The sequence below is a fragment of the Emys orbicularis genome, chromosome 1, assembly GCF_028017835.1.
Source record: "Emys orbicularis isolate rEmyOrb1 chromosome 1, rEmyOrb1.hap1, whole genome shotgun sequence".
Taxonomy (NCBI): domain Eukaryota; kingdom Metazoa; phylum Chordata; order Testudines; family Emydidae; genus Emys; species Emys orbicularis.
The window spans coordinates 305,378,214-305,400,109 of record NC_088683.1 but is presented as its reverse complement, the minus strand read 5'-3'; the positions used below and the strand labels follow the sequence as shown (position 1 = coordinate 305,400,109).

Here is a 21,896-nt window from a genome sequence, read left to right as displayed (position 1 = left end):
GACCTCAAGGGAGTCAAGTAGCGCAGAGCACCAGAAGGAAAGACAGCAGCTGTCATATCTTGAAACTACCCTGCCTCCTCTGCATGATGTTAGAAATCAACAGCTGGTGGCTCATTCTTCAGTTCATATCGAGATTCTTTAGATTCTGCAGTTTCAACAATTGATCCTTCCCTCCACCATCAGAAAAGAACATGAGACCCAGTGGGGTGGAGGTGGGGAGGTAGGCAAGACAGCTATTGGGGAAGCATGGATGAAGTGTCCCTGGTTTTGTCTCAAAAGCTGAACGGTGCACTTGTTTGTTATCATTCCTCTTTTGCAGTTGTCAGTATAATGTGTTCCAGGTTAATGGATAATGGAATTAATCTTTCCTGTATTTTTATTTCTAATTAGGATTCCTTCCCTATGATGTCAGTCCAGCATATAATCAAATGGCTTTACCCTTATAATGTTCTACTAGGAAAGGAAGGCAGGACTGCAGTAGAAGATGCATTAAAAGTGAGTACTGTGCATTTTATATACAAATCCCAGAGAGCAGTGAGTTACTACAATAGCCCCACTAAATTATAAGAAGACACCGAAGCAATGCTAATTATTTAAATAATATATGTTAATGCCGATATTAAAAAAAAGTTTTTGAACAATACCTTCATGAACCAACAGATTTCATTAGATGATGAGTGTTTTATATCTTCTAGTGAATTTAGGCCACAGTTCACAGGTTCTTAAACACATGTATAACTTTAACAATGTATTAGTCCCATTGATACAATGTAACTACTCACATGTTTAAAGTGAGGCATGTGCTTAAGTGCCTTACTGAATCGGGGCCTTAGAGAGAAGATATTCATGAGGTAGGTCTTTGTCACTAAAATGGAAAATAATAATTTTCTAAAATTCATAAACGTCTTATAAAATTAATTGTAATTAAATTATTTCACATGAAAAATATTGAGTGTCTCATGATAATTCTACTAGTTTGTTTATCTTTATGGGCATTTGTGTCTGTTAAACCTTCAGTTAATCTATAGAGCTTTCTGAAATAATGCTGAACAAAAACCATCAAACGGGAAAAAAAAAAAAAAAAAAAGAGAAAATGCTTATTTTATCTCTCTTCTTTTCCCTGCCCACCTTCTCATCCCTCCAGCATTTTCATAGATTCATAGTCTTTTTCAGAGTCATTAGTTCCAGATAGAATTTCCCATCTTGTAAGTATGCCCTACATTCTTTTTTACTTTACATTTGGCCATATTGAAAGGCTTATTGTTTGCTTGTACCCAGTTTATTAAGCAATACAGAATCTGTCCTCTTCATTATTTACCACTCCCCCAATCTTCGTTTAATCTACCAACTTTATCAGTAATGATTTTGTTTTCTTCTGGGTCATTGATAAAAATATTAAAGAGCATAGGGCTGAGAATCAATCCCTGCAGAACTCAGCTAGAAACATACCCGCTCAGTGATGTTTGTCATTGACTGTTACATTTTGATGACATAAATCTGTTATCCAGATTTTGATAAATTTGCTGTGTGCCATATTGATTTTGTATTGTTCTAAGTTTTAATCAAAGTGTTGTGTGGTACCAACACAAATGCCCTACAGAAATCTAGTTGCATTGCATCAGCACTGTTACCTTTATCACTCAAACTTGTAATTTCATCAGAGAGTATCAAGATTGTTTGACAAGATCTATTTTCCATAAACACATGTGGTTGGCATTAATTATATTACCCTTTTTTAATTCTTTATTAATTGAGTCCTGTATCAGGTGTTCCATTATTTTGCCCAGGTTCAGTGTCCGGCTGACAGGCCTATAATTACCTGGGTCATTCCATTTGCCCTTTTTGGCACAACATTTTCCCAGTCATCTGGAACTTCCCCAGTTTTCCAAGATCTATTTAAATCAATATTAACTGTTCAGAGAGGTCCTTGGAGAGGTCTTTTAAAACCCTTGGGTATAAGTAATGTGTACCTCTTGACTTTAAAATGTCTTAATTTTTAATAGTGGGTATTTAATATCCTGCTTAGTTAATGCTGGAATGGAAAGTATTTCATCATAGGATATGCATACATCATCTGGCTTTTTCCCATATATGGAACAGAAATATTTATTGAACACGTTTGTCTTTTCTGCATTATTATTGACCATTTTACCCTTTCCATCTCATAATGGACCAATACCATTAGGGTACTTTTGCCCTGATACACTAAAAAAACATTTCTTATTGTCCTTAGCTCTGTTAGTTGTAGATATTTCCTTGTGTCCTTTTGCTTCCTTTATCAATTTCTACAATTTCTAGGTTTAATTTATATTCATTGCTATCAACCTCTCCTTTCTTCCACCTTTTAAATTTATTTATTGCTTCTTTCATGTCCCTAAGCCAGTCTGGTTTTTAACCTGCATAGTGTTCTTCCTCAGTTGTGTTTTTTTGGGAATTCAGTAAAATGTATTTCAACATCTCTCAGTTAACAGTTATATTTTTTCTGTTTAAATTCTCCCAGCTGATTTGGCTCATAATTGTTTCCAGCTTTGTGAAACTGGTCCTTTTAAAAGTGCCCCGTATAGATATTACTGGTTGGAACTTTATTGTGTTTGCACATAACAAATATAGTTAAATCATGATCACTTGCACCAAAGCAACCATTAACTTTTAATTCTAAGATCATTTCCTCTTTATCTGACAAGATGAGGTCTAATATAGAATTCCTTTTATATTAGATGCAATGCTTTGTGAGTTAGGTAATTGTCATTTATACTACTTAGAAATTCCAAAGACGTTTTACTGTTAGCAGCTTAAGACTTCCGGTTGAGTCGGGCAGGAAATGGTTTTTTCCTGTTTCTAATTGGGACAAAAAGTCAATCTTGGACATTTTTGTGAACTGAAAAATCCAGGAAAAAAATAATTAATTCAGATCAATCAGAATGTTTCAGTTTTGGCCATTTTTATTTTTTATTATAATTAGCTTAGATTTTGATACAGAAATTCATTTCAAACTGGAAGACTGGAATTTTTCATGTATAAAATGTCAAAACATTCTGAAACTATTTTCAACATTTTTTCGAGTCAAGAAATTCATTGAAACTGACCATTTACTGTGAAAAGTTTTGGTTTCTATTAACCTATTCGCTGATGAAAAGAAATTTCATTGAAAAATTCCCTACCAGCTCTAACCTCCAGCATTGTTACTCAGATTGAAGTCACACACGATAATGCTTTTTCCCCCCCTTAAACATTATATAGGTAGGTCCTTAAGGAGTCGGTTACCTTATTCTTGAATGTGATTTGGGGGTGTGTACCCATTTTGAGCTTCATCTGTTACATAGTCAGTATTCTCTTTAATTTCAATAAATTTTTTGAGTAATGATTGAAACTTTAAGGAGTCTGGTGATTGAAACTTTAATATATTCATGGCCAATCCTTTCTTTATGTTGTGATTTTTAATTTATGCTGTTGGCACCCAGAGCATTAGATAGCAATCTATAGTTGTATTTGAGAAATGTGAAGAAATAAAACGTTTCCTTCCCTTGTTATAATTGTACCTGGAAATGATGCTGTAATTATAAGAGTTTGTCAGCATTGCATGTGGAAATAGCTTTGGACCTGATCCAAAGTCTATTGAACTCAATGGGAGTCTTTTTGTTTACTTCAGTTAACTTTGCATCAGGGTCTCTAACTTGCCAATTAAAATCTTAGTTCAAGATGAAACTCAGAATGCACATTCTCAGCTTTTTTCTGTTGTTCTTCCAATGTTTAGTGATGGTTGAAATTGGTTCAGCTGTTAAAATAAAAATAGAATTGTTGGCAGTTTTGCACTAAAGTACACTTATGCTTTTTTTTAAAAAAGTTCACGTTTAAACATGAAAAATTTGTAGTCTTTTAGTCCAGAATGTGAATCTATGAGAGTGAAGAGCCAAAGTATGTGTCTGATTATGTTACAAAAAATAATTGTGTTTCGAACCTTAATTTACAATGCTATGGTATCTTGTACAAATAAAGATACATCAATTTTATTCTTTGAAACACAGTTTTAATAAAAGCAATCGAATGCACCTAAAATAATGTGAAGCTTACTTTAATGTTTTCGAGAGACAAAGTGTGTGAAGTAATACCTTTTACTGGATCAACTTCTAGTGGTGAGAGAGTTTAGCTTACATAGAGCTCGAAAGCTTGTCTCTCTCACCATGGAAGTTAGTCCAATAAAAGATATTACACAACATGGCTACAACAACACTGCATCAAATGTTTTCATCACAGCAGCAATCTTCATTATCTGAATTACCAGACAGATATTTATCATGATATTTGAACTCTGAACCTTCATAACCTAGTTCCTACGGAATATCCTTTCACCTGCATGGAACATGAGGCTATGGCCAAGATGGCCAGCCAAATTTAAGATGCTCTGGAACCAATTTTTTAAAAATGAGTTAGGGTCCTTTTTGCTTCTTGATTATGTAGAAAAAAGACCAAAAATCATTTCCCAAATAAGTGTGGGTTAGGTTTTTTACTTGTTTTTTACCTCCGAAATAGCAGGTTTTATGGGAGGACTTTTTGGGGAGTCTTAGGCCTGGTCTACATTAGGAAGTTAAGTCAGTTTAATTACTTCTGTCAGGGATATGAAAAATCCACACCTCATTGTGGCTTAGTTAAGCTGACCTAAGTCCCTGGTGGAATCATTCCGTCAGCCTGGCTATTGCCTCTTGGGAAGGTGGATTAACTACAGCGATGGGAGAATCCATCCCATCAGCATAGGTAGCATCTACATTAAAGCCTTACAGTGGCACAGCTGTGTTGCTGTAGTATTTTAAGTGTAGACAAGTCTTTGGATATATGTGGCGAACGCTCACACCTTTATTGAAGTGTGTGTTTGTGCGCGTGCGTGTTGAATCTTTCACATGGACATATCCTCTCTTGGAAGTGTTCATTAGGCACTAGAGTTAAAGAGGTGTTAAGAAAAAAACAAACCGTAGTTTAAAAAATCTGACTCAAAATCCCTTGCTCTCTATTACTTAGCTTTCACTCCTGCATACAGTGTAGAGTGATGGAGGGCAGAGGTGGTGGTAAAATGGGCAAAAAGGCAATATTTTTTCCTTGGCCTATTAAAGGCTATATAATAAAAGTGTCTTGTGTGCTGGGAGCCCTCAACTTTCATTACACACAAGGCTGTTAAACTAAATAAGCATCTTAACTTGATGCATATTTTTTTTTAAGCTGGATGTTTCTAATACCCAAGTGGTCATAATAGTCCTCAAAGATAAATGGTGTGGGAACATAAGTGCTGGAGGCTTGGAGCTTTATTTCAGTCTGTCTGACTTCAAAATCAACAAGTCAGCAGTGGGAAGTTATATCGTTAGGGCTATCTTGCAATCAGAATATCCTAGATTTTTTTTTATTTAGAAAAGAAACTTTAAAATCTATATAACAGAAAATTCTATACGAAGATCTGGAATTCATGGATTTTTCAGAATTCACGGATTTCTGTTGTCCCATCTCATGACTTAGTTTAATTTGTTTGACAAGAGGAGCAGCAAGCTAATAGTTGAATAGAGAACACTTAGGGTACGTCTACACTACGAGGGTAGTTCGATTTCACTTAAATCGAATATGTGGAATCGATATTGCAAAGTCGAACGTGTGTGTCCACACTAAAGACAGTAATTCGACTTTGTGAGTCCACACTAACGGGGAAAGCGTCGACATTGGAAGCGGTACACTGTGGGCAGCTATCCCACAGTTCCCGCAGTCCCCGCTGCCCATTGGAATTCTGGGTCGAGCCGCCAATGCCTTCTGGGTAAAAAAAATGTGTCGAGGGTGCTTTTGGGTAATTGTCGTCATCCGTCCGTCACTACCGCCCTCCCTCCCTCCCTGAAAGCGCCGGCGGGAAATCAGTTCGCGCACTTTTCTGGTCAGTGACAGCGCGGACGCCACAGCACTGCGAGCATGGATCCCGCTGCGACCATCGCTGCAGTTGTGGCCGTTGTCAACGCCTCGCAGCTTATCATCCACCTTTACCAGAGGCAGATGCAGATAAACCAGGCGAGGAGGCTACGGCACCGCGGTGAGGGCCTGAAGTCTGAGAGTAGCACAGGCCTGTCAGAAAGCACGGGACCCAGCGCCGAGGACATCACGGTGACAATGGGTCATGTGGATGTTGTGGAACGGCGATTCTGGGCACGGGAAACAAGCACGGACTGGTGGGACCGCATAGTGCTGCAGGTCTGGGATGAATCCCAGTGGCTGCGAAACTTTCGCATGCGGAAGGGGACTTTCCTTGAACTTTGTGAGTTGCTGTCCCCTGCCCTGAAGCGCAATGACACCCGGATGCGAGCAGCCCTGACTGTCCAGAAGCGAGTGGCCATAGCCCTCTGGAAGCTTGCAACGCCAGACAGCTACCGGTCAGTCGCGAACCACTTTGGCGTGGGCAAATCTACCGTGGGGGTTGTTGTGATGCAAGTAGCCAACGCAATCGTTAAGGTACTGCTCTCAAAGGTAGTGACCCTGGGAAACGTGGAGGTCATCATAGATGGGGCTATAGATGGAACTCACATCCCTATCCTGGGACCGGACCACCAGGCCAGCCAGTACATCAACCGAAAGGGCTACTTTTCAATGGTGCTGCAAGCACTGGTGGACCACAGGGGACGTTTTACCAACATCAACGTTGGATGGCCGGGCAAGGTTCATGACGCTCGCGTCTTCAGGAACTCTGGTCTGTTTAGACGGCTGCAGGAAGGTATTTACTTCCCGGACCACAAAATAACTCTTGGGGATGTGGAGATGCCTACAGTGATCCTCGGGGACCCAGCCTACCTGCTAATGCCCTGGCTCATGAAGCCCTATACTGGCACCCTGGACACTGAAAAAGAACTGTTCAACTACCGGCTGAGCAAGTGCAGAATGGTGGTGGAGTGTGCTTTTGGCCGTCTCAAGGGGAGATGGAGAAGCTTACTGACTCGCTGTGATCTCAGCGAAACCAATATCCCCATTGTTATAGCAACTTGCTGTGTGCTCCACAATCTCTGTGAGAGCAAGGGGGAGACCTTTATGGCGGGGTGGGAGGTTGAGGCAAATAGCCTGGCTTCTGATTACGCCCAGCCAGACAGCCGGGCGATTAGAAGAGCCCAGCGGGACGCGCTGTGCATCCGGGAGGCTTTGAAAGCTAGGTTCCAGAGTGAGCACGGTTACCAGTGACTTTTCAGTTTGTGTACAGAGAAGCTGAACCTGCCCCCGTTTCTTTACCCAGTTAATGTTGACTATCCTCTCCAGTTACATACCCCCTTCACCCCCTTCCAAAAAAATAAAATCAGTTTTATTTTGTTAATGAACCTCGTTGTCTTTATTACTGTTTTTGCGGGAATGTTTGAAACCTGGGACGCAGACTGTGGTGGGGAGCGGGTGTAGTGTACTGATGCAAATGATGCTTCTAAACTCCAGGAATGACAGGATTCGCAGTGGCGGACTGGTTGTTTCAACGGAGCCTGCCAGCCCTCCTGAGCGGGACTGCGTGTATGTGGGGGCTATGTGACTTTATGGCAGGGGGAGGAGGGTTACAGATCCCCTGCTGCGTGGCTCTGTGATCCAGGAAAAGGACCGCTGCATAAGATCTGTAACTGCCCTCCCCCGCCACAAAGTCACAGAGCAAACCCCTCTCCCCCCCCCCCCCCACAGAACATGAAAACCACCTCCCAGACTGACCAGGGTAACTAGTCACTGCACTGTGTATGTGCCCTGCTGCTGGACCTGCCCCCGCCTCTGTACCCTGCTAAAGGTGACTGTCCTGTCGAATTACCAAGCCCCTTCCCCCCCTTCAGACAGACTCTCCTCCAAAAGAACATGATGGAAACAGTAATGAACAGAAACGTATTTTTTATTAACAACCACACATGAAACTGGGGGGTGAAACTTGGACGGGGGCTTGGGTGAGGCGGGAAGGAAAGGACTTTTCAAATTTTGGGGAATGACAGCCTTCTGGTGCTTGAGCAGTCTGCAGGGGTGGAGTGAGAGTTTTCACGGACTCTGCCGCCCCTCCTCCTTTGGACTTTGGGCGAGGGGGGTATGGGACTTGGTGGCGGGGGAGGGCGGTTACTGATAGACTGCAGCGGGGCTCTGTCCTCCTGCCTCCGTTCCTGCAGAACATCAACAAGGCGCCGGAGCGTGTCCGTTTGCTCCCTCATAAGTCCAAGCAGCGTTTGAGTCGCCTGCTGGTCTTCCTGCCGCCACCTCTCCTCATGTTCCATGTGTGTCCGGTGCATTTGGGACAAATTCTCCCTCCACTGGTTCTGCTGTGCTGCCTGGGCTCGGGAGCAGCCCATTAGTTCTGAGAACATGTCCTCTCATGTCTTCTTCTTCCTCCGCCTAATCTGCGCTAGCCTCTGGGAGTGTGATGCCAGGCTGGGTTGGGAGACAGTCGCAGATGTGGCTGTGGGAATGAGAAAAAGGTAGTGAATTCCTCCGAAAGATAAATGTAGTTGTGAACAAAGAACATAGTCTTTCTCTGTGAACAAGACCATGCACCGCACCTATCACATGCGCACTCAGGACAAGGTCGAATTTTCGGACCTCGCCTTCAGTGCCTGGGGTCTTGCACTGCCGATCTGGGAAGCGGGGCAGGACACCGGAATTTCTGTAGCAGGCAGACATGGTAAGCCGTAGACTTGTGGCTGCTTAAAACTTTAATAGTAGCACTGGCCTCTTTTCACATTGAAAGCAATGCCAGTCTCTGCTGCCAGCAATCGGCCAAGCATGAACTCTGGCCCTGTCCCACCCCCTCGCGGCTGTCCCAGGGAAAGATCCCTGTATGCTGCCCCTCTCCCGCCTCCACCGCGTGGCTGTAAACTGGCGGTTACAGTTCTGTAAAGGAACGGGCAAGCAGTCCCAATACTAACAGTCCCCTACCTAATTCAAAGCAGGTCATCATGAGCGACATCACAATCATGAGGATCTCAGACAGCGATAAAGAACGAATGCTTCGGGAAAGCCTGCAAAGTCCAGGGCGTATGCCGCCATGCTGTGCAAGGCTATGATCCCGGAGTACTTGAGGATCTCCTGGCGCGGAAACGTCTCCTACTTCGGAGGACCCAATAAGGCCGCTCTCCCCAGGAACCTGATGCACAGGCTTTCCAATTACCTCCAGGAGAGCTTCCTCGAGATGTCCCTGGAGGATTGCAGCTCTATCCACGGACATATAGACCGCATTTTAATATAGCTGCACTGGCAGGGACTAAAGAGTGGAGCGGCTTGGGCAGCAGAATCATGCAAAACCGGACATTGTTAGATTTTTTTTAAATAGTTGGGACTGAATAGTTAAGCGCCTAGGGCAAACAAATCATGAAAAACACATTGTTGTTATTGTTAATATTCCAGTTCTGTTAAAAATAAATGTTTAGATGTTTAAAACACTTACTGCTTGATCCTTCCCCTGAATCTGTGTCCGGGTTAACGGCTGGGGACGGTTGGTAGGGGATCTCTGTAAGGGTGATGAAGAGATCCTGGCTGTCGGGGAAATCAGCTTGGTAAGCGCTGTTGACTGCCTCGTCCTCCTCATCTCCTTCCTCATCTTCCCCGTCCGCTAACATGTCCGAGGAACCGGCCGTGGACAATATCCCATCCTCAGAGTCCACGGTCAGTGGTGGGGTAGTGGTGGCGGCCGCACCTAGGATGGAATGCAGTGCCTCGTAGAAACGGGATGTGTGGGGCTGGGATCCGGATCGTCCGTTTGCCTCTTTGGTCTTCTGGTAGCCTTGTCTCAGCTCCTTGATTTTCACGCGGCACTGCGTTGCATCCCGGCTGTATCCTCTCTCTGCCATGGCTTTAGAGATCTTCTCATAGATCTTTGCATTCCGTCTTTTGGAGCGCAGCTCGGAAAGCACGGACTCATCGCCCCACACAGCGATGAGATCCAAGACTTCCCGATCAGTCCATGCTGGGGCCCTCTTTCTATTCTGGGATTGCACGGCCATCTCTGCTGGAGAGCTCTGCATCGTTGCCAGTGCTGCTGAGCTCGCCACGCTGTCCAAACAGGAAATGAGATTCAAACTGGCCAGACAGGAAAAGGAATTCAAATTTTCCCGGGGCTTTTCCTGTGTGGCTGGTCAGAGCATCCGAGCTCGGACTGCTGTCCAGAGCGTCAACAGAGTGGTGCACTGTGGGATAGCTCCCGGAGCTATTAGCGTCGATTTCCATCCACACCAATCCTAATTCGATATGGCCATGTCGAATTTAGCGCTACTCCCCTCGTTGGGGAGGAGTACAGAAGTCGAATTTAAGAGACCTCTATGTCGAACTAAATAGCCTCATGGTGTGGACGGGTGCAGGGTTAATTCGATGTAACGGCGCTAAATTCGACATAAACGCCTAGTGTAGACCAGGCCTCAGTAGATACATACTGATGTTAGCATCTTACAAGGTCCATTTTAACTTTTCCAGTATTAAGGTTCTTACAGCAAATGGATATTGAACTTCAGAAGAAATTAGTCTTGCATCAATTTCTGCCATGTTTTTAGTGGAAACATTTAAAAACACAGCACTATATTAAATAATTACTACTTTCTCAATTTTTACAGCGTTTTGAGCTCCAGGATTCAGAAAGCCCTTTGCTTCCCAGTAGGATTAAAAAAGTGGAACAAATACATGGAAGCAAGACCTTACAGGCTGATGTAACTGTCCAGATTGCTGAAAAAGAAGTGAAATTCCAGGTAATGATTTACAGGTTCAACAAGCTATATCGGGGTGGGCAAACTGGGAATAGAAATTGTATGGCGGGCCACGAATGCTCACAAAATTGTGGTTGGGGTGTGGGAGGGGGTGTGGGCTCTGGTTGGGGGTGTGGGCTTCGGGGTGGGGCTAGAAATGAGGAGTTCAGAGTGCGGGAGGGGACGCTAGGTTGGGGCAGGGGAGTGGGGTGCGGGGGGGGTCAGGGTTCTGGCTGGGGGTGCTGGCTCTGAAGTGGGGCTAGGTATAACGGGTTTGGGGTGCAGGAGGGTGCTCTGGGCTGGTATCGAAGGGTTCAGAGGGCAGGAGGGGGATCAGGGCTGGGGCAGGGGGTTGGGGCGCGGGGAGAGGCTCAGGGGTGCAGGCTCTGGGCGGCACTCAAAGGCTCCTGGAAGCACTGGCATTTCCCTTCTCTGGCTCCTACGTAGCTCTGCATGCTGCCCCGTCCGCAGGCACCGCCCCTGCAGCTCCCATTGGCTGAGGTTACCGGCCATGGGAGCTGCAGGGGCAGTGCTTGAGGCGGGGGCAGTGTGCAGAGCAGAGGCCTCTGGCTGCCCCTACATGTAGGAGCCGGAGCGGGGCCATGCGGCTGCTTCCGGGAGCCACGTGGAGTGGCCCCTGACCCTGCTCCCCGGTTGGGGTGCTGGAGCAGGGCAAGCCCCAGACCCTGCTCCCTAGCGGGAGCTCAAGAGTTAGATTAAAATGGCTTGCGGGCCGTATCCTGCCCACGGGCTGTAGTTTTCCCACCCCGAGCTATATTCTTGGTTTCATATCACTACTGCAAATTTGTTACGCTACTTTCTGTTGACTCTCACCTACATTTAATGCTCAAAGTTGATAAGGAATTTGACTGAGAGCCTCAATGAATATCCACTTTTTATGGTAATTTTTTAGCAAATGTCATTAATGAACTGGAGAGTATTCGATTATGGAAAAGTAAGGCTTTATTTTCAGGTAACTCGTGCAGTTTTCTATGTGGTTATTTTTTCAGCAACATGATCTATTTATTTCATCAATTACTAAAGTGTTGGTGGAAAAGTACTTTCTTGATTCGTTATTTTGGGTTGTGCCATGGAATAACATAATACAAAGCATATGTGATGCTCTTGGGGGTATCTTCTATATAGTTACGTTTTTCTGAAAGAATCATTTTTTTCACTATATCTTTAAATAAAAACAATAGTAGTTTCTTTCCTTTTGTCCACCACATCAAATAAAATGTGCTTAGTAACATTATTCCAATACAGGATGTTGAATCAGAAAACGGAGCAAAAGTCTTCATATTAATCACATCAAATACAGTTAGTCTGAATTTCTTCCTGTGAAGCTTATGGTCTGTTGGGTGGAGAAATAAGGCATTTTTTAAGAAACGCATGTTGATCTGAGTTTAAAGTAGGGGTTGAATTCAGTGAGACTGAGGTATCTGTGTAATAGAGGAGAGTTAGTAGGAGGCAGAGAGAGATCTGAGTCACACTGGGGAGGGATGACTTCAGAGAGTTTGTACGATGGAAGTGAAGAAGGAGGTTGGAGAGCAGGAGCAAATTGGGTAGAAGCTGATTGGAGAGCTGCTCTGAAGGAAATAGTTAGCTTCATTAGGCACTGTGGTGAACTGAGAGTTGATTGAGGAGTTTCTCTGAGGAATGAATGGCCTCTTTGGGAACAAGGGTAGAGGAGGAATTTGAGGGGAAGCAGTGACCAGTGTGAGTGGGGAAAGAGCAACAGAATGTAGTAGTTTAAGCAGGGGTTAAACTGGAGGAAAAACAAGTGTTTCTATTCTGCAAAGCTCTGCCCACTTATAACACCAGAGTGAGATTTCCCTCCAAGTGGATTGTTCATATCTTCACCATAGATCATTTCTCCTCTTTCTTACCCCCAATCTGCAATAAATGATTACAGGGCTCACTTCGTAATTGGGTTTCAGCGTTAATACCCTATTGAGGTGAGTCAGAGTCCTCGCAGGACTATTGATTCATGTTGCCTGCAAACCAAATCCAAAACCGTTGCGTTAATTTACATTTGATTCCTATTTCATGGCAGATTTATTTATTTATTTATTTATTTATTTTGCAACCACAAGCCATAAAGGCGATTTTTTTTTTAAAAAAGATTTAGATTCTGGAGCACAAGAATGCAGTCACCAGTGAAATGTTACAGGGTTACTGACCCAGTGTAAACCAATCTGCCCCCAAGCCTAAACCACTTTCATATAACTTGTTTATCTTTTGTCTCCTTGTAGGTCCCAGCTGGGACTAGACCATTAAAACTGTGTTCTGGATCAGACACTTTCATAAAGACTTCCAGCCATAAGCAGCTGTTGGCAGAAATGATGCAGTCACATATGGTTAAGGATATGTGTTTGATAGGCGGAAAAGTAAGAACTGTAAATTTCTTTTCCTTTTTTTCCCCTTCTTGCAAGATATTTTGAATCTAATTCCTTAATTTTTATTTCATTTTATTTTTTACTTTATAGGGCTGTGGCAAAACAGTTATTGCTAAGGAGTTTGCCAATATGTTAGGATACAACATAGAGCCTGTCATGCTGTATCAGGTAAAGTAAATTATACAGTGGTGCGTATGCCTTACAAATGGTCTGAAACATGAAATACATAGGTTACAGATGAAAGAAACTAGATGGAATCTCTGTGTAAGTTACAGCCTTTGAAAAATCATTCATCTAAGGAAAGAAGCAAAAGTAATATAAGAATGAAAGGAAAGTAGTTCTTGAGATACTTTGCTCACTTGCTGTCAGAATACTGAGCTGGAGAGTCTCTTCCAATTTGCAAGACTACATAGAGAGATTATTATATAGAGTGTAGTATGAAAATCTAAGGTAGGTTACTATGTGTATAGGGCCGGATGCTAATTCCCATGAAGTCAGTAGCACAGCTCCCACTGACTTCACGCTCTTAGTAGAGATAGGAAGAGAGAACTTAAGTGAGTGGAGTGTAAGGAGATTTGTTCAATAAAGTAAATTATGATATTCCTTAGTTGCAAAGAGCTGACAGCTGGTGCTGTGAATTAGCATAACTTAGTGTTATGCTTTCTTTCTAGTCTTTGGATGTTGTTCTCCTAAGTGTGTTTCCTGCCTTTGGGTCTAAATGGTGGCCAGTTGTTTTGTCATATTTAGAGGCCCTGGCAGACCTTTTCACCTTCCTTTTTTTTTGTCCGTCTGTATGCTATACAATTGTGAAATGGAATTCTCCACCATCTACATTTTTGTATTCTGGAAGGCAGCTTCTTTATTGTGCTGAAAATGCATAATTGCTTTTATGTTTTGATGAGCTTCTTTTTTGTGTTACTTTTTATGTTCTATATACTTTGGGGGGAATTCTGCGATACTACACATGTGTAGAATTCATGTCCCGGGTAGAATTTTTTTTTCTCTGCAGAAAATACATTCTGGTGGAGAGGTGCTGCAGTTATGCCTTTTGCCCACCAGGGGCGGCTGTGTCGCCAGAACAAAGAACAGCCGCACCCGGGTGGGATCAGCCCCAGCGGCAGGTAGGGAAGAGAAGCAGCTGGGTTCCTCACAGCACCCTGCTTGTAGGGCCAGTTCAGGAGGCATGGGATATGGGGGGTGTCAAGGCTGTATCCCCACTTTGAACTTTAGGGTACAAATGTAGGGGCCTGCATGAAAACTTCTAAGCTTATCTACCAGCTTAGCTGTGGTCCGCTGCCACCGTCTCAAGAATTCCCTCCCTGGGAAGCCTTGAGAAACCTTTCACCAATTCCCTGGTGAATACAGATCCAAACTCCTTGGATCTTAAACAAGGAGAAATTGACCCTTCCCCCCTCCTTCCTTTCACCAACTCCTGGTGAATACAGATCCAAACCCCCTTTGGATCTTAAAACAAGGAGAAATCAATCAGGTTCTTAAAAAGAAGGCTTTTAATTAAAGAAAAAGGTAAAAATCATCTCTGTAAAATCAGTATGGAAAATAACTTTACAGGGTAATCAAACTTAAAGAGCTCAGAGGAACCCCCTCTGTCTTAGGTTCAAAGTATAGCAAACAAGATAAGCACTCTAGTAAAAGGTACATTTACAAGTTGATAAAACAAAGTAAAACTAAGACGCCTTGCCTGGCTTTTTACTTACAATTTTGAAATAAGAGAGACTTGTTTAGAAAGATGGGGAGAACCTGGATTGATGTCTGGTCCCTCTCAGTCCCACGAGCGAACAACCCCTTAAAACAAAGAGCACACACAAAAGCCTTCCCCCCCCCAAGATTTGAAAGTATCTTGTCCCCTTATTGGTCCTCTGGGTCAGGTGTCAGCCAGGTTACCCGAGCTTCTTAACCCTTTACAGGTAAAAGGATTTTGGAATCTCTGGCCAGGAGGGATTTTAGTACTGTATACAGGAGAGCTGTTACCCTTCCCTTTATAGTTATGACAGGGGGGATGGACAGCATGGGGTTCATGGGATTGCTGGGGGGTCACAGACTGGGGTTCACAAGGGCTAATTGGAGGGGGACAGACTGGGAGTGGGGTTGTGGGGACATGGGGGAGGGGGTAGCTGTGTGGGGATTCAGGGACACATGGGGATGGGGGAGGGGCGCAGGGACATATGGGAACAGGGGCAGATGTGCCTGACAATGAGAGAGGCTAGGGATCAGTCAGGGTCTGCATGGGGGAGGCTCCCTAACAACCCCTCCCCCCTAAAACCTCCAAAACTTCCATACTTCTCCCACTCACACCCAACAACCCTCCAAGTTCACACCCCAGCTCCTTCCCAACAATTACTTCCCTCTCCCTCAGCTCCTCCGTTATCCTTGACTCTCCCAAGCATTTGCACTGCCTCTGAGTGGTGTAGGAAATGCGTTTATGTATTGTAGTTTAAATGAATTATTACTCAGAGTTCTGTATTAATAGGCCTAGTAAGGAATCTATTTGTCAAAAAACATTTTCTGAATCTTTTTTGTTGTCTGTATTGTTACAAGAACAGGAGTACTTGTGGCACCTTAGAGACTAACAAATTTATTAGAGCATAAGCTGTTCATGCTCTCTGTATGTGTGTATATATATCTCCTCAATATATGTTTCACTCTATATGCATCCGAAGAAGTGGGTTGTAGCCCACGTAAGCTTATGCTCTAATAAATTTGTTAGTCTCTAAGGTGCCACAAGTACTCCTATTCTTTTTGCGGATACAGACTAACACGGCTGCTACTCTGAAACCTGTATTGTTACAGACATACTTGCTGACAGGTGTTTTGAAATAAATTACCAAAATAATTGAAACCGGCATGACTATATTGTGTTGTTTTTGACAAAATATGCAGAATTTTGGAGCATTTTAAAATATTGTGCACAGAATTTTTAATTTTTTGGCACATAATTCCCCCAGGAGTATGTTTCTTTGTTCAGATTCCATAATCTTCTCATATTGTCTTACATATTTACTTTAAACCACTACTATTTGATTTTTGTCATGATTCTTGTTGTTTAAGGTTTATATTAAATATAATACAGATCCCAGTCGGGATTGGGGCTCTGTTGTGGTGGGTTCTAGAAAAACACATTCAAAGATACGGTACCTCACTCTCAGAGCTTAGAATCTAAGATGAGAAGTGACTTATGAAGTGTAGGGGAAGGGAGTAGAGAAAGATTAATCAAATATATACAATTTTTATAGAAATTTACATTTTTTCATTGTAAATAGATAATGTAAGTGCCACTCTCTCTTTCAGTCCATCAGCCTAGCCATCATTAATTGACTGATTACCTATGTGTTGTGTCAGAGGTGGGTCTTGAGGAGAGATTTGGAGAACAAGATTGACGATTTACAGAGCAGTTCAGGGAAGGGATGGAAAAAGGTACAGAGACATTTTTGCAAGAAGCTGACAAATGGATGGCTTTGTTGGTTGACTGTAGGAGGCATGGGACAATGATCTCACTACACGTTAAGCAGTGTCTGGCTTGCAGGAAAAGGTGTTTGGCCAATTTAAGGGGTAGAGAGCCAGACTGACTAGCTGCGATAGCGTTAGACCGGGTCATGATGGGAACACTGACCCATTCCCCCTGCCAGGTGGCCAGAAGAGAGGAGGGAACAATGCAGGTCCGTACCGGTGCAGGAAAAGCACACCTTTACCTGGACCATGCAAAGCAGCACCCACCGTCCCTCCTGTGAATGTAGTTAAATATCAGGTTTTGTCATGATTTGCTGCAGGTATTATGTTAGTTGCTTTTTTCTTGGGGGGCTGAGAAAGGCTTTTTCTCTCACCGTCAGATTGGCCAAGACAAGGTATGGGGTGGGTTTTGCCTTCTCTATAGCAGGTTGGGGACTTAGTTAGGGCAAACATGAAACGGGGATTGCAACTAAGATGTTGCAACTCATTATGTCAATGCAAGGTGGATTTAGTGCAAGTACTTGCTGCAATTTAAGCCCATTGCTTCTTGTCCTATCCTCAGAGATTAAAAGAACAATTTTTCCACCCTCCTCCTTGTAACAACTTTTTATGTACTAGAAAATTGTTATCATGTCCCCCATGGCCTTCTTGTCTCCAGACTAAACAAACCAAAGTTTTTCAATCTTCCCTTATCAGTCATGTTTTCTAGACCTTTAATAATTTTTATTGCTCTCGTCTGGACTATTGCTCCAATTTGTACACATCTTTCCTGAAATGTGGTTCCCAAAACTGGACACAATACTCCAGTTAAGGCCTTATCAGGGTGGAGTAGAGTGGAAGATTTACTTCTTGTGTCTTGCTTACAACACTCCTGCTGATACATCCCTGAATTATGTTAGCTTTTTTTTTTTTTTGGCAACAGTGTTACACTGTTGACTCATATTTAGGCCTGGTCTACACTACCCCCCAAATTCGAACTAAGGTACGCAACTTCAGCTACGTGAATAACGTAGCTGAAGTCGACATACCTTAGTTCGAACTTACCGCGGTTCAGACACGGTCCACACGCGGCAGGCAGGCTCCCCGTCGACTCCGCGGTACTCCTCTCGCCGAGCTGGAGTACCGCAGTCGACGGCGAGCGCTTCCGGGATTGATTTATCGCGTCCAGACCAGACGCGATAAATCGAACCCAGAACTTCGATTCCCAGCCGCCAAACTAGCGGCTGGGTGTAGACCTGGCCTTAGCTTGTGATCCACTATAACCCCAGATGTCTTTCTGTAGTACTGCTTCCTAGACTCATTTCTCTTTTATCTTCATCCCCTTCATCTCCAACATTCAACAGAGTGCTGGGCAGCCAGCAACAGTCACTCTTCTTTGTCACAGGGACAGTATTGCCAACATCAAGTAGTCAAAAACCATGAATCAGGCCCCCAAAACCATGAGATTGGCTTAAAAATCATGATATGTTAACAGAAAAGATGGACTTTTTATTTGTTTTCTGGTTTTTGAGCGTTTAAAGTTCATGTTTTCAAGTTTCTTTCTGCAGCCATGAGGGCTAGAGATTTTTTTTTTTTAAGGAAGCTGAGATTCTCATAATCATGTGGCTAAAAGAGTTGGGGCTTTAAGAAGAATGTCAAATATCACAAGACTCTTCATAACATAGAGGTAGTTGGCTGTGATAGCAGGTGATAGCAATAGTGGCAGCTTGTATGGAGGTGAAGGGAGTGAGGGTGAGAAGGGACTTTTGAGCTTACATAGGGCTGTCAAAGTTGGTCAATATAGGAGGGCCCATCCACAATATTCCTTCCCAGAAGTGTTCTGCCTCTGCAGTAGCCATGTGTGGCAGTTTCTGAGGTCCTACTTTTTACCTACCACTGTTGCTTCTTGCTGGGGATCCCAGCAGTACCTTTTCCTTGTCTTCTCTCATTCTCTTTATCTTCATTCAGTTTTTCTCCTTCCTTTATCTCTGCATCTCTCTCTCTCTCTCTCTTTTTCCCTTCAGTACAGAGTGCCTGAGCCTCTGGCTAGGGAGTTGCTGCAGCTGGATTCCAGATGGTAGGTTGTAAGAGACTCCTGCCAGTGTAACAAGCATGGGGGCAGTTTTTTTCCCTCCCTCAGTGGATGGACCCAAATGTGTTTCTTGCTCACAGGCCCCCAACCCCATCATGGCCCTGCTTGAGCTTGGTGAAGAGGAGAGCCAATGACCTGCCAAGTGTCCCCCGTGGGAATGGAGGGGAGGAGGTGGGAGAAAAGGTCTCAGTAGTGTCTAACTTAAATTCTCTTTTCAAATGACAGTGAAATAAAAAGAAAGAGATTTTTTATCTTATTCCAGAAATAATAAATCTCTCTTTAAATTGCTAAATTATAGTCAGCAAATCTCAAATTACAAACAGTAATTTAAAAAAGAATATTTACTCCTGTTAGAATGGATATATGTGTTATTACATCCTGAAATCTGACTATGTATTCTCAAATAGCTCTCTATTTGAGCACATTTGGTAAAGTAAAGAATCATTAGACAAGTAAATATTATTATAAAAAAGAAAAAGCAGCTCACGCAAACCCTGTCTGAAGCTGAAATCTGGCATATCTCTGCCTACGGACCATACTTAAATTTTAGATCTTTAACATAGAAAGGTTGACAGGAACATATTTGGAAAAATTGCAAATCCACAGCTGATGTCTGTTCTGAGTCTGACAAGTTATTCCCTGGTCACCATCTTTTGTCATTTTCTGTCACATAATTTTGCAGGATAGAAAATGGCTGTGGGGTATTTCTCAGTGTTAAGGTTTGATTCCCCGTCCCCGCACTGTATTTTTTCTTGTCTATAAAAATAGGCCTTAAATAAAAGAATATGAAAAATATATCTTCCTTCAGAAGGAAGGTATTCAGAATCATCTGAAGGGCTCTGCTTTGAATGAGACACAAGTCAAAATCAACCTGTGGCACATCAACATCTTCAGGGCATTCCATATCTTCAAGGCATTCCATATGTTCAGGCATGCCAGTAAAGGAAATGTGATGGGAGAAGACTTCCAGCACTGACCAATATCTGAATAAAACTAAAAACACTAAACTCTATAGAAAAACATTTCCTGACTAAATATTTTTCTACAAAATACTATTAGTTTAGTTCTATTCACATTTATATGTGAACATTTAAGTGATGAATAGATCAACTTGTCTCTTCCAGTATTTACCTCAGGATTAGATGATGAGGTTCAAACTCCTCTGAAGATAGTTATTGTGCACATTATTTCCCCTTCCTGTACAATTCTTCACTTTCAATGGGCTTATCTAGTATATACTTCCCAGGGGATTGGTCTTCTTTCTCTGCAGGATGGCTCAGAGTTTGATACGAGAACAGGTTGAGAATTTCAGCTAACTGGCAACAAAGGAATATGTGCTCTTTGGGGCTTGACAAATGAACCCACGCATGACAGATGAACCCTTGTTATATACGAAGGGAAATCTTCATTATTTGTGTACACAGTGTCAGGATATTTACTCATCACCAGTATAGGAAGCCAGTTGGTCTTGGAAACTTAGAAATATGGCTACAAATACCAATGATTCAGGCAAAACATTTTCCAGGCCCCATCTCTAGCCTGTATGGATCTGCAGAAAGGCAGCTAAGGACTTCCCATTTGGGAGCCCATGACAGATAAAGCTGAAAATGAGCTCAGTCACTTAATAAGATAGCTAAAACTTTCACTTTCAAAAGGGTATCTGTGATGCCTACACAAAAGGGCCTGATCCAACTCCCACAGAAGTGAATGGGAGGCTTTCCATTGATTTCAGTGGGAGTAGATCAGATTCTAAGGAAAGAGAGTTTGCAAAGACATTTCTTTGACTTTTTGGAATTATAAAGCTATATTTAAGTGATATTAATAAGGTAAACACATGACAATTTTTAAACTTGTTATTCAGTATATATATATATATATATATGGCCTCCCAGAATAGAGACATATTTATTTTCTGTATAAAATAATTTTTAAAATATATACTAATGTTTTTATATAACATCAACAATTTTATTATAGAAATAACATAAAATCAAGACAAGATTAATGTAAAGGATCAGAACCATTAAAACACAAATTGTATCTAATCTTTCCAAGCCTAATTATAAGTACATCTCCAAAATATGTATCCAGTTTTTGCTGGAAATTACTAAGAACTTATAAACTAAAAACTAAAAGTAGGAAATATCTGGTTTCTACAAAAAAATTAAACTTATGATATTAAGTAATTAGCATTGTATATCAATATATGCAATAATTTAATCTGATACTAGAACAAATATTAACTACATGCATTAATTCAATAACTAGGCAATATAGAGTTTAATAACTCTATCATATCTAGTTTCGCCTTTTTGGGTCAGGAAAAAAAGTCTTTGTGGCTTCTTTAAGAGGCCAAAATCTCTTATGATAATCCTAATCCTAAAATTCAATAAATTTTTGTGTCTTCAGAGTCAGTTATAATTTAGCAAGTAATAATATAGGCACAGAAATATGCAATGAAGTAAATTCAGCTGAAGAAATAACATGTTCCCCCCCCTTCAGGTTTAACTAAGTAGCCTTCAGGAAAATGTTCTGGGAAGAAATGAAATTTCCCATATTTTATTTCCTAAAATATCTCCAGAAAGAGAGCGCGCAAAAAAAAAAAAAAAAAGAGAGTGGGGGTAGGGGGAGCATGTTTTTACTTAGTAACCTTTGCATGGCTCCCAAGGATCTAATGAAAATGACAAGTATTATGTCCCTTACATCTCACTCCCCTTTAGCAACTATGGCAATAGAAGCCATCCCACTTAGCCAGTTCCCATTGCTTCGCCAACAGTGATCATTTTCTTAGCAATTTAGAGGCTAGAGACTCTAGGTTTCTTACTTTTGATGCCAAGTTGGACTCTCATTCTGCTAAGATTTCTCAAACAGAAAATAGGAATGAAGTAATAGAGAAAATTTTGAGATCACATAACAACAAATGGCTGGTTTAGTGAAAGACACACCTTAGTTTTAAAAAAAAAAGTATTAATATGCTTATAAAGGATAATTATTTTCTGAAAAAAAATCAAAATGAGAATTGTGTTAAAGCTACTACTATTTGAATATTAGATTTTTCTGGAACATCTGCAGGAGAGGAATGTTGTTTTTTGTTGTTGTTTTTTAAAGTAATTTAGACTAGTGTTTCCCAAACTGTTGTCCCCAGGAAAGAGCTGGCTGGTCATATGGTACTTAGGCTGCTGCTTCTCCTCATTTCCAGTTGCTTAAGTGCATTCAGAGAGAACTAAAAATAAATTAAATACTTTCCTAAAATTACTTTCCCATGTAAGC

At 42.1% G+C, this 21,896-nt stretch overlaps 1 protein-coding gene across 1 annotated transcript in view; it reads left to right on the top strand.

Annotated features, from left to right (window-relative positions):
* The window catches only part of VWA8 (von Willebrand factor A domain containing 8), a 263,005-nt gene that overhangs the window by 50,477 nt on the left and 190,632 nt on the right, over positions 1-21,896 (top strand). The window contains exons 8-11 of the mRNA XM_065414163.1: positions 391-495; positions 10,563-10,694; positions 12,947-13,081; positions 13,181-13,258. Of these exons, the coding sequence (XP_065270235.1) occupies positions 391-495; positions 10,563-10,694; positions 12,947-13,081; positions 13,181-13,258 (450 nt within the window). The remainder of the gene's footprint in view (positions 1-390; positions 496-10,562; positions 10,695-12,946; positions 13,082-13,180; positions 13,259-21,896) is intronic.